The sequence below is a fragment of the Bidens hawaiensis genome, unplaced genomic scaffold (genome assembly GCF_021521415.1).
Source record: "Bidens hawaiensis isolate Kalapana, Puna unplaced genomic scaffold, B.hawaiensis_p1.1 tig00012287_1, whole genome shotgun sequence".
NCBI lineage: Eukaryota > Viridiplantae > Streptophyta > Magnoliopsida > Asterales > Asteraceae > Bidens > Bidens hawaiensis.
In genome coordinates this window covers 525,707-538,273 of record NW_027492001.1, presented here as the reverse complement: position 1 = coordinate 538,273, position 12,567 = coordinate 525,707, and the positions used below count along the sequence as shown (strand labels likewise).

At 33.9% G+C, this 12,567-nt stretch overlaps 2 protein-coding genes across 2 annotated transcripts; both read left to right on the top strand.

The window, feature by feature from the left end:
* The first annotated feature begins 591 nt into the window (after positions 1-591).
* On the top strand, positions 592-5,744 carry LOC143540670 (protein PTST homolog 2, chloroplastic-like). Its single transcript, XM_077033665.1, has 9 exons — positions 592-954; positions 1,791-1,870; positions 3,700-3,734; positions 3,795-3,875; positions 4,288-4,457; positions 4,533-4,654; positions 4,744-4,888; positions 4,975-5,043; positions 5,633-5,744. Exons 1-9 carry the CDS (start codon positions 592-594, stop codon positions 5,729-5,731), a joined length of 1,164 nt encoding a protein of 387 aa, XP_076889780.1. The 3' UTR covers positions 5,732-5,744.
* A 2,090-nt stretch (positions 5,745-7,834) lies between these two features.
* LOC143540656 (thioredoxin H2-like) lies at positions 7,835-8,831 on the top strand. Its single transcript, XM_077033654.1, has 3 exons — positions 7,835-7,967; positions 8,428-8,550; positions 8,644-8,831. The coding sequence occupies exons 1-3, from the start codon at positions 7,854-7,856 to the stop codon at positions 8,773-8,775; spliced, it is 369 nt and encodes a 122-aa protein (XP_076889769.1). The 5' UTR covers positions 7,835-7,853; the 3' UTR covers positions 8,776-8,831.
* The last annotated feature ends 3,736 nt before the right edge of the window (positions 8,832-12,567 follow it).

The window sequence follows — 12,567 nt, the reverse complement described above, 5'->3', positions numbered from 1 at the left end:
TAAATAAATGATATGTTATAACCCGTTTAAAAGCTATCTGGATTTGGTGACCCATGACCCGCTTATGTTTTTTACTATAAAATTGTTTATTAATTATAAATAATATCTTTTTCTTTTTAAATTGGATATCATATTTTAATATATCCCTATTTTATAGGATTTTTCATATCAAATAATTGATAAGATTAATTTTTAATTTAATGAGATGTTATAACCCGTTTAAGAGCTATCTGGTTTTGGTAAGACCCATACCCATAAATTTGAGTTAAATTAATGAGAGCCCTCCATTTAAAAATAAAAAAATCTGGTGCTTCTATAAAAAGGGGATCTGCTATATCGCGACACATAGAATTTATAAATAGATATAAAAACTTAACCCTAAAATCACACCAACCATTTCACAACAAGAAATGGAGCCAAAATCGGAATATACAAACACAACACCTTTACTCCACCATCAACACTCATCTTTTCTTCACCCAATTACACATTGTTCGTTGCTTCAACAACCCATCAATCTCACCATCAACCAATCTCACTCACACCCAAAACCCCCAATTCCCAGTTTCTGCCCACCAACTGTTCGATGAAATGCCGCTGACAACTTTTTCATCAAATTTTAATAATTTGATCCCACACTTTGCTTCATACATTCACCCAACACCCAATTTGAATCCCAGCATAAAAAATTCAACTGGGTTTGTGAAAAAAGATTGGTTCTTGGGGGTTAAAGTTTTCAAGAAAATAAGAACAAGAAGTTGGATTTTGTGTAAAGAGTCATTGGAAAGTGATTTAGAGGGTGAGGTTATGGAGTTTATGAAGGGTTCGAGAAACCCGAATGAGTTTCCGAGTAAAAAGGAACTGGTGGAGGCTGGAAGAGGTGATTTGGTGGATGCTATTGTCGAGAAAGGCGGTTGGATGACGTTGGGTTGGGATGATGATGATGATGATAATGTGGAATGTGATGATGTGAATTCGAGATTTGACCTTTCTTTGGATTCTTGTTGTTTGTCTGATCAATGTGCTTCATCTTCCGGTAGATCAGTGTAAGTGCGCCTTATATTTAGGGGTGTACACGGTTCGGTTTTGGGATAAAACCGAACAGAAAACCGAAAACGGAAACTTCGGTTTTTGTGTTTTCGAAAACCATTCGTATAAATTTAGGCTAAAATATTTGAGTTACGTATTTATTAACATTTTTATAAATTACTTATAACATAATAAAAGAAAAGGTGCATTGATGAGATATTCGAGTTAAAACAAGTCAATCCCTGATTTTCTTTTATGATATTTGCCACAATTTGGCTTGGGGGTGTGCACGGTCGGTTTGGGTTGGTTTTGGGTTAAATCCGAAATTTTTGAATTTGATGATGTCAGGGATGCGAGTTCAAGATTTGACCTTTCTTTGAATTCTTGTAGTTCGTCTGATCAATGTGCTTCATCTTCCGGTAGATCAGTGTAAGTGTGCCTTATATTTAGGGGTGTTTACGGTTCGGTTCGGGTCGTTTTTGGGCTAAAACCGTACCAAAAACCAAACTTCGGTTTTTAAATCGTTGAAAACCGTTCTATACATTTAGGCTAAAATATTTAAGTTACGTATTTATTAAAATTCCTATAATTTACTTAACATATTAAAAAAATGAGGCACACTAATGAGATATTTGAGTTAAAACAAGTTAATCCTTGATTTTCTTTTATGATATTTGCCACAATTTGGCTTAGGGGTGTGCACGGTTCGGTTGGGTTGGTTTTGGGTTAAATCCGAAATTTTTGAATTTGATGATGTAAAGGATGTGAATTCAATATTTGACCCTTCTTTGACTTCTTGCAGTTCATCTGACCAATGTGCTTCATCCTCCGGTAGATCAGTGTAAGTTTATTATATTTAATGTTGTGGAAATCGCTATTCGGGCGGTGGGGTACCTTCTAGGGGTTAATCGGGATTAATAGGGATTGGAATTTTATATGTAGTTTTTTGAATTTATATATACACACAGAAATTATATATAGTTTTTCATTTTGACCAAAATTTGACTGCTTTTGAGACTACCGATTAATTGGAGCGGTTTGGGGAAATCCTATTGGCCAAGCACTGATTTTGGATTAATCGGAGCCTAGGCGCGATTTTTACAACCATGCTTATGGGGGTGTTTGGCCTAGCTTTTATTTTTTGGCTTATGCTTTTATTTTGAATGAGCTTGTAGCTTATTTTTCATTGTTTGATAAGCTGTTTTTAAGTGTTTGGATTAGCTTATATTCTACAAGTTGATAATAAGTTTTTAAATCCACAATTCTTTAATTTGTTAGTAATAAGTTGCTTCAATAATTATTAATCCACCACCATTTGAGGGTAATTGAGTAACTTACACCCTTACACAAATAAGCTTCTTCAAATAAGCTAAAAAACCATCTTCAAATAAGCTACTTCAAATTAGCTTATATAAGCTTATAAGCATAAGCTTAAAAAGCTAAACCAAACACCAAGTTAAGTTTATTTTGTAAAAAAAGGCTAAAAAAGCTATAAGCTTTGTTAAAAAAGCTAGGCCAAACACCCCCATAGGGCAGTTAGAGATATTTGTCACAATTTGGCAGTTAGGAGTGTGCGCAGTTCGGTTTGGGTTGGTTTTGGGCCAAAAAAGAACCAAAAACCAAAATTTTGGTTTTAGAATTTTTGAAAACCGGTCGGTTTTCGTTTTCGGTTTTTCCATTTGAGTTTGAAGATTTTGAGTCGAAAAAAAAATGGCCCAAATTTTGCTAATTAATAACTAATTAATTTTCTTTTATGATATTTGCCATAATTTGGCTTTGAGGTGTGCATGGTTTGGTTTGGGTTGGTTTTGGGCTAAAACCGAACCAAAAACTGAAACTTTGAATTTTGAAAACCTCGTTCAGTTTCGTTTTGGGTTCGGTTCGGTTTTGCCATCCGAGTTTGAGCATTTTGAGCCGAAAAAAGAAATTGGCCCAAATAATAAACTTGGGCCTAAATCATCTTATTAGTTAGTAATTAATTGATATTGCAAGTTTAGGCTAAAGCATTTGAGTTACATATCTATTAGATTCACATAAATTACTTAACATAAAAAATTGAAAATAAAGCACATTGATGAGGTATTTGAGTTAAAACATGTTAATCCCTTATTTTCTTTTATGACATTTGCCATAATTTGGCTTAGGGGGTGTGCACGGTTCGGTTTTGGTCTAAAACTGAACCAAAAACCCAAACTTCGGTTTTTGAATTTTTGAGAAGCGTTCGGTCTCAGTTTCCGTTTTGGGTTTGGTTCGGTTTTGCCATTTGAGTTTGAAATTTTTGAGCTGGAATAAAATGGGCCCAAAATGATGAATTTGGGCCTAAATCGTTTTGTTAATTAACTAATTGATTATTAAAAATTTAGGCTAAAATACATGAACTACATATTTATTTAATTCCCTATAAATTACTTATAAAAATAACAAAAACTGAAAATCTATAAGTTCAGTTCGGTTTTTATCACATGCAAAACCAAAACCGAACCGTAAATTTGGTATTTGCGAAAACATATTTTCAAAGTGTCCGTTTTTGTTTCGCTATGGGTTTTTTGATCTGTTTTTTTTTTCGAATTTTCCGGTTTCGGATCGGTTTTTTCAGTTTCACGCACACCCCTAAATTTTGGCTATCACTTGTTAAAGTTAAATCTTATTTATGAGTAATTTTTGGATCAGAGAAGCAGTAATTCATGAAGATGGATGGATTGAAGGTGCCGTTTATAGATTGGAAAACATTAGAAGTACGCCTTTTGGCACTAGCATGCAAGAAGATGGACATTGTATATATGATTTTAGCAAAGTCAATGGCGGTCAAAGTGTTTACGGGTCACTTGATGTGGGTGAGTCACGGAGTCTTAAAGAAATTTTCTTTGTTATAGGCGGGGTTAGGTAATGCCATAATGTGTTGAAATGGGTCGGGTCGGGTTATCCTGAAAACGCTTTATTACCAATTTCTTAGTGTTTCTAATAGTTAGTTAAATCGTTAAATATGATTACAATTTAAAAGACCAATACAATTACAGCTTGGACGTTTTTCAACTCGTTTCACCAATTCAGTCGATTTGGATCATACTCTTTTAGCTATATTTTTTATTTGGCCCGTATGGGATTAAAAATGGCCCAAATCAACCCATAAGTCAATGGGTCTAAATTGTCACTCTAATATTATTTTGTTATTGTTATTGTTATTGTTATTGTTATTATTATTATTATTATTATTAATAATAATAATAATCTTTGTTCTTGTATCATTATGTCTTTCAGATTCAACAGCTATTGTTGAAAAGTCAAACAGGCATGAACATACAGATTCAAACGTCATAAAATCCCGACTTCAGCAAATGGAACTCGAGCTTTCTTCATCTTTTCGCTTGTTGAGGCTCACAAAAGTTGATAAAACTAATGTAAGTCCTATAAAACACAACATCTTTAAAGTTTTATATTGCAAAAACGATAATATTCTGATCATGTTTTGAAATCTTAACTAGGATCATAAAAGTTCTAGTCAGCTGCAAAAGCCTCCTGATACGCGTGAGTTACATGAAAATGAGGATATTAATGTCAAAGATAGGTTGAAATCAGTATGTGCAAAGCTAGCAGTATTAGAGCGAAAACTGGGATCATCAATTATGTAATAGTTATAAACATCTTTAAATTTTTATTTTTTTATTAAGTGATGTGAAACATAGTGTACTTATGGTTTTCGTTTGCATGTTTCAGTGATGCACAAAAACTAGCCAAGAAGAAGCAAACGAGAACCGATGGCGGATGTAAAAGTTTACAGCTTCATAATATTTGCATAATGTGGCATGATTCAGCATCCGAAGTTTTATTAGTTGGATCGCTTGATGGCTGGACCACTCAGGTTCTTTTCTTGACCAAAAAGCATGCAACTTTATTACTTAGCGGCTTCTTTATAACTATATAGTAGTTGCTTATGTTGTAATGCAGAGAAAGATGAAAAAGTCAGATGCAGGTGTATTCTATCTGTCTTTGAAGTTGTATCCAGGAAGGTACGAGGTAAAACAATCAACGGGTCGATTACATAAAAGTTTTTCTAAAGGGTCGTGGGATCACGGGTCAAAATGAGATTTTTAGTTTTTGTAATCATATCCAACTCGTATTATAAGTTTTACAAATCTTAAAAAGTGAAAAAGAACCCGAACCCTATAAATCTCGGCTTTAGTCCAATAGTTTCAGTTTGTAATTTTCGTCCCTGTGGTTTCATTTCACTTGCAATTAAACCCGAATTCACTAATCCCGTTAAGACTGTTCGTTAAACCCATCAGCGTGTCCTTCACGTGAGGGGCAGTTTTGTCTTTTTTCTCCCCAAATAAACCTTAGTTCTAATTCGCAAGCCTCCTCACGTGAGGGGCCGGGGTGTATTTTGGCGAAAATGACAAAACTGCCCCTCACGTGAAGGACGCGCTGATGGGTTTAACAACCAGACTTAACGGGATTAGTGAATTCAGGTTAATTGCGAGTGAAATGAAACCACAGGGACGAAAATTGCAAATTTGAAAATATTGGACTAAAACCGCAGATTTGGATAAACCATAGGGACAAAAACCGTAGTTCACTCATTTATTTATTTATTGTATTTTTGTAGTATAAATTTCTCGTTGATGGTGTTTGGAAAGTCGATCTTCTACGGCCTACGGTCAAGAATAATGGGTATGAGAATAATTTTCTTATAATTCCTGAATGAACATAAATGGATCATGATTAGAGTTTTGTAAACATTAGTGTTTCTGCAATTTTGATACAAACACAAACTAGTTATAGCTCATTGTTCACGGTGTTTGAAAGTACGAGGACTAAAGTTGAAATCGGCCTAAATTCGGTGCACCGTATTGTAATTAACCTTGAAAATCCAAATGGTGGTCCACAAAAATATAAAATCATTGTTTTAACATTTTAATTTTTTATCCTTGATCAAATGTAATGTAATGTAATGGTGGAAGTTTTTGACACGGTCCGCAACACGGATATGAAACGAAGATAATTAGGTTTTAGGTTGTTATATCTAATCTGTTTCATAAACCTGTCGTGTTTGGGCTGACCTCTTTAATTTAATTTATCGTGTTTGAGTTGACTTATTTAACCTCGACCACCTAACCTGCTTACGTCCCGTTCAAGCCATTTTTACAAATCACCAACCCGATTAACATGTGTTTGTGTGGTGCCGTGGTTGGGGTGGGGTGGGGGGGGGGGGGTGGGGTTAGGGTTTATGTTTTTGGAATGAATAAATATGTGGGTCGTGTTCTTACGATGTAAAAATGTGTTAACATTTTTTAAGGAGAAACTTAATTGAGTACGTTTAATTTCTGTTCAAGTGAACACATTACACATCCTTAAATATTCTTAGGACTGCGAAAGGTTCTCAAAAGAATTTGATGTTCCTAGTCCCAAAACAACATATGGTACATAGGCCCCGAAACGGCATATGGTACATATTCCGAAAATAAGAGAGTATTAAGGATGTTGTGAACAATTAGATGAATGTTGCCCCCCCCCCCCTGACGAAAAGGAATCGGACGTTTAAAATGGGTAAATGAGGCGCGCTTTGTTTAACTATACATTAACTTTAAACCATCGTTTAACGTATATTATCTTTTTAATCTAAAATTATACAGTTATGTTTATGTTTTATATTTACGAATCATCTTTATCATTTAAAAAATAGCATGAAGTTATATCCAGGCTCCAGCCGACTCGATGAAGCTGTAAGGTTTGTTTCGTCATTTTTGAAAGCGAATATATAAATATTATAACGTCAACTCTCAGCCGAAAAGTTTTGATGAAATCTTAAACGAGGCATCAAATATGAATCTTTCTACTTTTATGTCGCGTAATCTAACTAAAGCGCAAAAGATGCGATTGCCACTAGTGTGGTAAATACATGTTTTGGTTATTCTAAGCACGATTAATACCTTTAAGCGTTCGAAACAAGATACTTCACACATGTTTTGTCCAGGTTCTTACTTTAGTTCTTAAAACAAGTTTCGAGCTAGAATAATCGACTAGGATCATAAGCTTCTTCGTAATTCAATCCGGCCTTTGGGCAAAACATTACATATTTATCAGTAAGTCAGGATGGTCTTTGGGTGAAAACGATACATACAGACGTCTTACAAGTCAGGACGACCTTTAGGAAAAAAAAGATATGAGCTTCTTATAAGTCAAATGCTACTATTCAGCATACACGTGGTAACACTTTAAACAAAGTTCAAAACGACATGTTTGTACACGAGCAAGTTTTATATTTCTGATAATTCGGACTTACATGTACATTAGAAAATATATTATCTCTAGTAGAAATTCTTTTAGAGGACGAGCGTTGACAAATTTTATATTTTTGATAATTCGGACTTACATGTACATCAGAAAATATATTATCCCTAGTAGAAATTCTCTAAGAGGACGGGCGTTGACAAATTTATTTATTTTTTTTATAGTTAAAGCTCTTTGCTCAAGTTTTGAACATATGTAAAGTTTGCCGTTATTAATATTATCATTTATCATATGCAACTTTAAACGGAATCTTATTCGACACGATGAAACAAGTCGTCATCATATCGCATGCGTTAATAAGAGTATATCACGAATAGCTTTATAATTATAATACTATTCATTAGTTTAAAAAAACCAAGGGTTCAAATTCATTGGAACAAGAATCCTATACCATGTTAACATCAATCAAAAAAGTTGTCTTCCCACTTATGAAATGAAGTATCAATGACTATATATATATATATATATATATATATATATCTATATATATGCATATTTAGATTTATAACTTGTCTATAAGAACTCAATACTAGAATATGGGAGCTCAAGTTTCATCGCAACAAAGATCGGTTAATGGAGATGTCCTTTCGGTTCATTCGTTAGATAAGTGGAACACAGAGTTTCAGAACTCGAAAACATCTAACAAATTGGTAAGAAAGTGGTTATCTGATTATTAGATTCACGACTTTTTTTACTATGAAAACCCGTCTCAAGAAAACATATAGGGTCCCATTAGAGCCTTGTTAAACTAACAGGATCATGTTAAACACAGACGGGACATATGATCTTTAAGGGGTTAAAGACAGAAAATCAGTGGACGATGGATTCGTCACCTGAGTCTTGAGACCTTACGTAAATAGACTCAAGTGCTTACCACTACGTCACCCCCTTGATGTCAGAACAGTTCCAAGTCGAAGATCCTACTATTCGAATCATGTTATTTGATTCTAATATAAAAAGAACATAATCACTCTCTAACACGCATCTAAACACTCCCCTTAGTTTTATACAAACTCGCTTTAGTCCTACAAACAAGAAAAGCAATTCTTCTAGCAATTTCCTGGCATTTTCGGGTTTACTAACTTTTACATGATACTATTGAATCCATAGATGGTGATTGATTTCTCGGCAGCATGGTGTGGACCTTGTAAATTCATTGAGCCAGCGTTTCATGACTTGGCCGTTGAGTTTTCAGACGTTGACTTCATCAAGATTGACATCGATGAGTTACCCGTAAATTCTTCATCCCTAGTGATTATGTAACATGTTCGGGTCAAAACAAGTTTTAATTAACCTTTTCTTCTAATTTTGAATAATATAACACAGGACGTGGCTAATGATTTTGATGTGAAGGCGATGCCAACGTTTGTATTGGTCAAAAGGGGAAAAGAACGTGATAGGATGGTTGGGGTGAAGAAAGACGAGCTTCATAGGATGATCGAAAAACACAGATATTAATAAAATAAAACCAGTTATAACTTATAAGTGGGTTACACAACACAAAATGATTGTACCTTGAATAAAGTATATGTAACAAGTACGTTTGTTGTATCGCAAGTCGTTGTATTCTATAAATTGCGAGTTGAGAATAATATTATGCTTATAATAAGTTCAAAAAAATATATTTAACGTATACTCCTTAAGTATCGTTATTCACTATGCACAAATTAGTCGTCTCATAATACACATGTCCAACTGTTAGTTAGAAACTAGCCTTTTGGTGAATACAAAATCGACTGAAACCCTCAAAATCGATAAAATGAAAAATCAACTTAAGTTAATTCAGACACGCAACCAGTGTTGGTACCCATGTAACGCTGCATAGGTCTGAATGTGTGTAGCCGGTGTCTAAAACCAGAAATAAAGCTGAAATGTACAGTAATTTTAAAAGAACCATTTTTAAAACCAACCCTTTTTGACCCAAAACACGTTCATACCCGAAACCCATCCCGACCTGATCCACCAAAGTTTCATGTTGTGAAGATAAGAACCGGATCGTATAAAACCAATCCGTGTCTATTGTTTAACCATTTAACTTTCATTTTGTGATTTCAACATGGTTATTATGTTACCTTAAGATAATAAATCAATAATGAGATAGCATGTAATTGCCGATTTTTATTAGTTAACTAGTTTTGCTATCCGGCGCGTTGCATCAGGGCAGCTAGCAAAACCCCATCGTTGAAACACGGGCGGGTGTTGGTAAAACTCGAGCGCTATGATGATGAGCCGACACGAATTCGGTTAGTATTGACTGCGTTCATTACGATATAGACACCATTGGTAAAATTTGAGCATTAAAATCCAAAAAAATGATTTGTCAAATTAACTTATAAAAACATTAGCATATAATAAAACAAAATATTTAAGACGGTGTTTATTTGGTTGGCAAACCCGGGCGGTGGTAAAACCCAAGCGTTGTCGGTCCCTAGCATTGATGCGGTAACTTGACACAAATTCAGTCGTGTGACATTCGTCAATTTTGGGTCTTGTTTGTATTCGTTTATTATGTAAACCGACCCGATTTGTAAACCAAGCTTATGTTATAATCAAAATGATGGATTTATGTTACAATATTGTTTCACACTTGTTGGGTCTTGAAAACATCCTATTTTTATTTTTATTTATTTATTTATTTTTTTGTTGTTTTGTGTTTTTGTCTTGATCCATTTTGCATGAAAACTCTTGTGTCTCACACCCATATTTGACCACCAACATTACCCTATATATACACCACCTTTCTTCTTCATTTTCCCTTGCTACAACTCCAAAAAAAAAAAAAAACTCTCTTAAACATCAAAGATTCAAGGTTATCTTCTTAAGTGTTCTTGAAGGATTTTGGTCCTTCATCTTAATTAGTTTATGTAGCCTTATTAATACTTGTTTATGGTTGTGCAACATATATATAATATACACCCCTTGTTTACCTTTGGTAGTTACTTCTCCGATTCCGGTCGGTGAGGTTTCGGACCCCATAAGACAAGGCTTCATGGAGGACTTCGTGTCTTTGATATATATACATCTATATAACTTGTTCATACATATTAATCTTGCTTATTTTAGTTTGTTGGTCATGTTTACAAGTTCCATGGTTATGGGTTTTTAAGAGTCTATGCTTCGGTTTAACCGTAAATAGCTCTAAACCGTAAACCGAACTTTGTTACTAGTTTTGTTTGTTTAAACATACTTAGTGTTAGATCTAAGTTTCTAAAATCATTTTTACAAATTCAATGGTTATGGGTTTGTAGAATCTTACCTCGGTCTTATCCCGAAACACGATCCGAACCGAAAACCGAACTTTTGTTTAAAGACTTTATTGTTAACTTTTGGTATTTTTTTTATTTGTACATTATTATACAAGTTATTTAGTGTTTGGACATGTGGAAACCATCTATGAACTTGTTGTGAGATGGAAACCGAACCAAACCTATTCTTGCTCGCTTAAGATACACAAGTGTGTTTTTTAGCCATCAAGACTTATATATGTCTTTAAAAATAGTTACAAATTGATTTTTAAATATTTTCTTAAGTACTTGGAAATGTTGGATCCAACTTGATCTCATAACAAAGTTTGGACCGACAAAACCGAACACTCGCTTAACGTGCGTTGTTAGTTCTAAAACAATGGAACTACATACTTAGTTAAGTCTTATTAAATTTTATTGAGTTATCTCATAACATTCAATATTTTGAAAAGTTGACTTTGGGTTTGACCAATTATCAAGACCCGAACCGACAACCCGAACACTCGATAAAAAAAAAAACCCGTTTTAGTATATTTATTCCAAAGGGATTTGCATTCTTGCATTTTACCCACCTTATTACTTAACATAGGTTGATTAAATATTAAGGTTATATACTTTAACCCGGTTTCGAGCAAACTTACATTTTAAAGGGTTATTATTATAAATTCTTAAATAGTCACATTTTAAACCTTGAACTTTAATTATTTACATTTCTCAACATTTATTTTGTTTAAAGACCTTCAAGACAACCCTTCTAAATTCAAGACTTCTTTTCTTTTTAGGCATTGTGCGTTAAACTCGTCGTTCCGACAAATCTCCAAATTATCATCTTTCAAGTTTACTACTTGAAGGTGAGTACTTCATACCCCATTTTCCATCTTTTATTTTGGGGGTGACATTTCATACTTATTCAACAAAATGCTTTATATTTGAATCTTAAACCACAAACGTAGTTGTATACTTTACCTAAATAATTGCTCGATTTGGTGTTCTATACTTATATGCCTATGTGTTTATCGCTTTTGGTTGGTGGAACTATAAAATCCTAGACTATTTGGCATCCCCTTATAGCAAGGTGTCGTTAACGTAATGCAATTAACGATAACTATAAAATCCTAGACTATTTGGCATCCCCTTATAGCTAGGTGTCGCTAATGTGTTTAGCGATATCTATTTATCCAAATTACCACTTTTATTTATCGTTTCGTATGCAAGTTTTGTGGCTATCTTTATTATATACTAATATGATTAAACTTATGAATTGCTCACCAACCTTTGTGTTGACAAACTTTATTTTATGAAATGTTGCAGGTTTGCATCTTGGTTGATTTATGATTATGAAGAAAACGACATCAAAGACCTTAGGATATTAGTAAAAATGAACAATATCAATTTGCCATATTTTGTGATATCTTGTTTATGGTTATTTTATGGATAATTGTTATGTGACATTTTCGAGGTTGTGAAATGAAATGAGTTTATTAAATACTGTCACTTTAATTAGTGTCATGTGCTTATGGACAATCGTTACACCTCGGCATGTTTAGCCGCCTTTGGTCGGGGTGTGACAAGTCGATTTTGATTACGTACGTTGCGATACCAGAACTAAAAACGAAAAAAAATATAAAAATTGAGGTAGACCAACGACCAATTTTGAGGAGGGGGTGTCGATAAACTTGCGCATTGGTAAAACCCGAGCGTTGTCGGTCATGGGATTTAAATAAGGCCACGAGTCTGCGCGAACTCGGTCAGTTTTATTCAGGTTTGTTATGGTACTGAAACTAAAACAAAAAAAATTAACGTTTAGTCGAGTTTCATTATGTTTATTATGGTAGTTGAACTAAAAAATACAAAAAAAAAAAAAAAACAAAATTAATCGATCAACACGGTGCCGCCAAATGGCCCAATAGGCACCAAAGTTGTTTATATCTTCCTATATAATAAAAGAAGAAAGGTTAAGCCACGTGTCATCCTATTATAAACTGTGCTGACATGTCAATCACTA

Coding starts and splice junctions, on each gene's coding strand:
- LOC143540670 (XM_077033665.1), top strand. CDS start 592: ATGCCGCTGACAACTTTTTCATCAAATTTTAATAATTTGATCCCACAC. Junction 3,735..3,794: donor TGAAGATGGATGGATTGAAG/GTGCCGTTTATA, acceptor GCATGCAAGAAG/ATGGACATTGTATATATGAT. Junction 4,458..4,532: donor TAAAACACAACATCTTTAAA/GTTTTATATTGC, acceptor AGTTCTAGTCAG/CTGCAAAAGCCTCCTGATAC.
- LOC143540656 (XM_077033654.1), top strand. CDS start 7,854: ATGGGAGCTCAAGTTTCATCGCAACAAAGATCGGTTAATGGAGATGTC. Junction 7,968..8,427: donor CGAAAACATCTAACAAATTG/GTAAGAAAGTGG, acceptor TTGAATCCATAG/ATGGTGATTGATTTCTCGGC. Junction 8,551..8,643: donor TTGACATCGATGAGTTACCC/GTAAATTCTTCA, acceptor AATATAACACAG/GACGTGGCTAATGATTTTGA.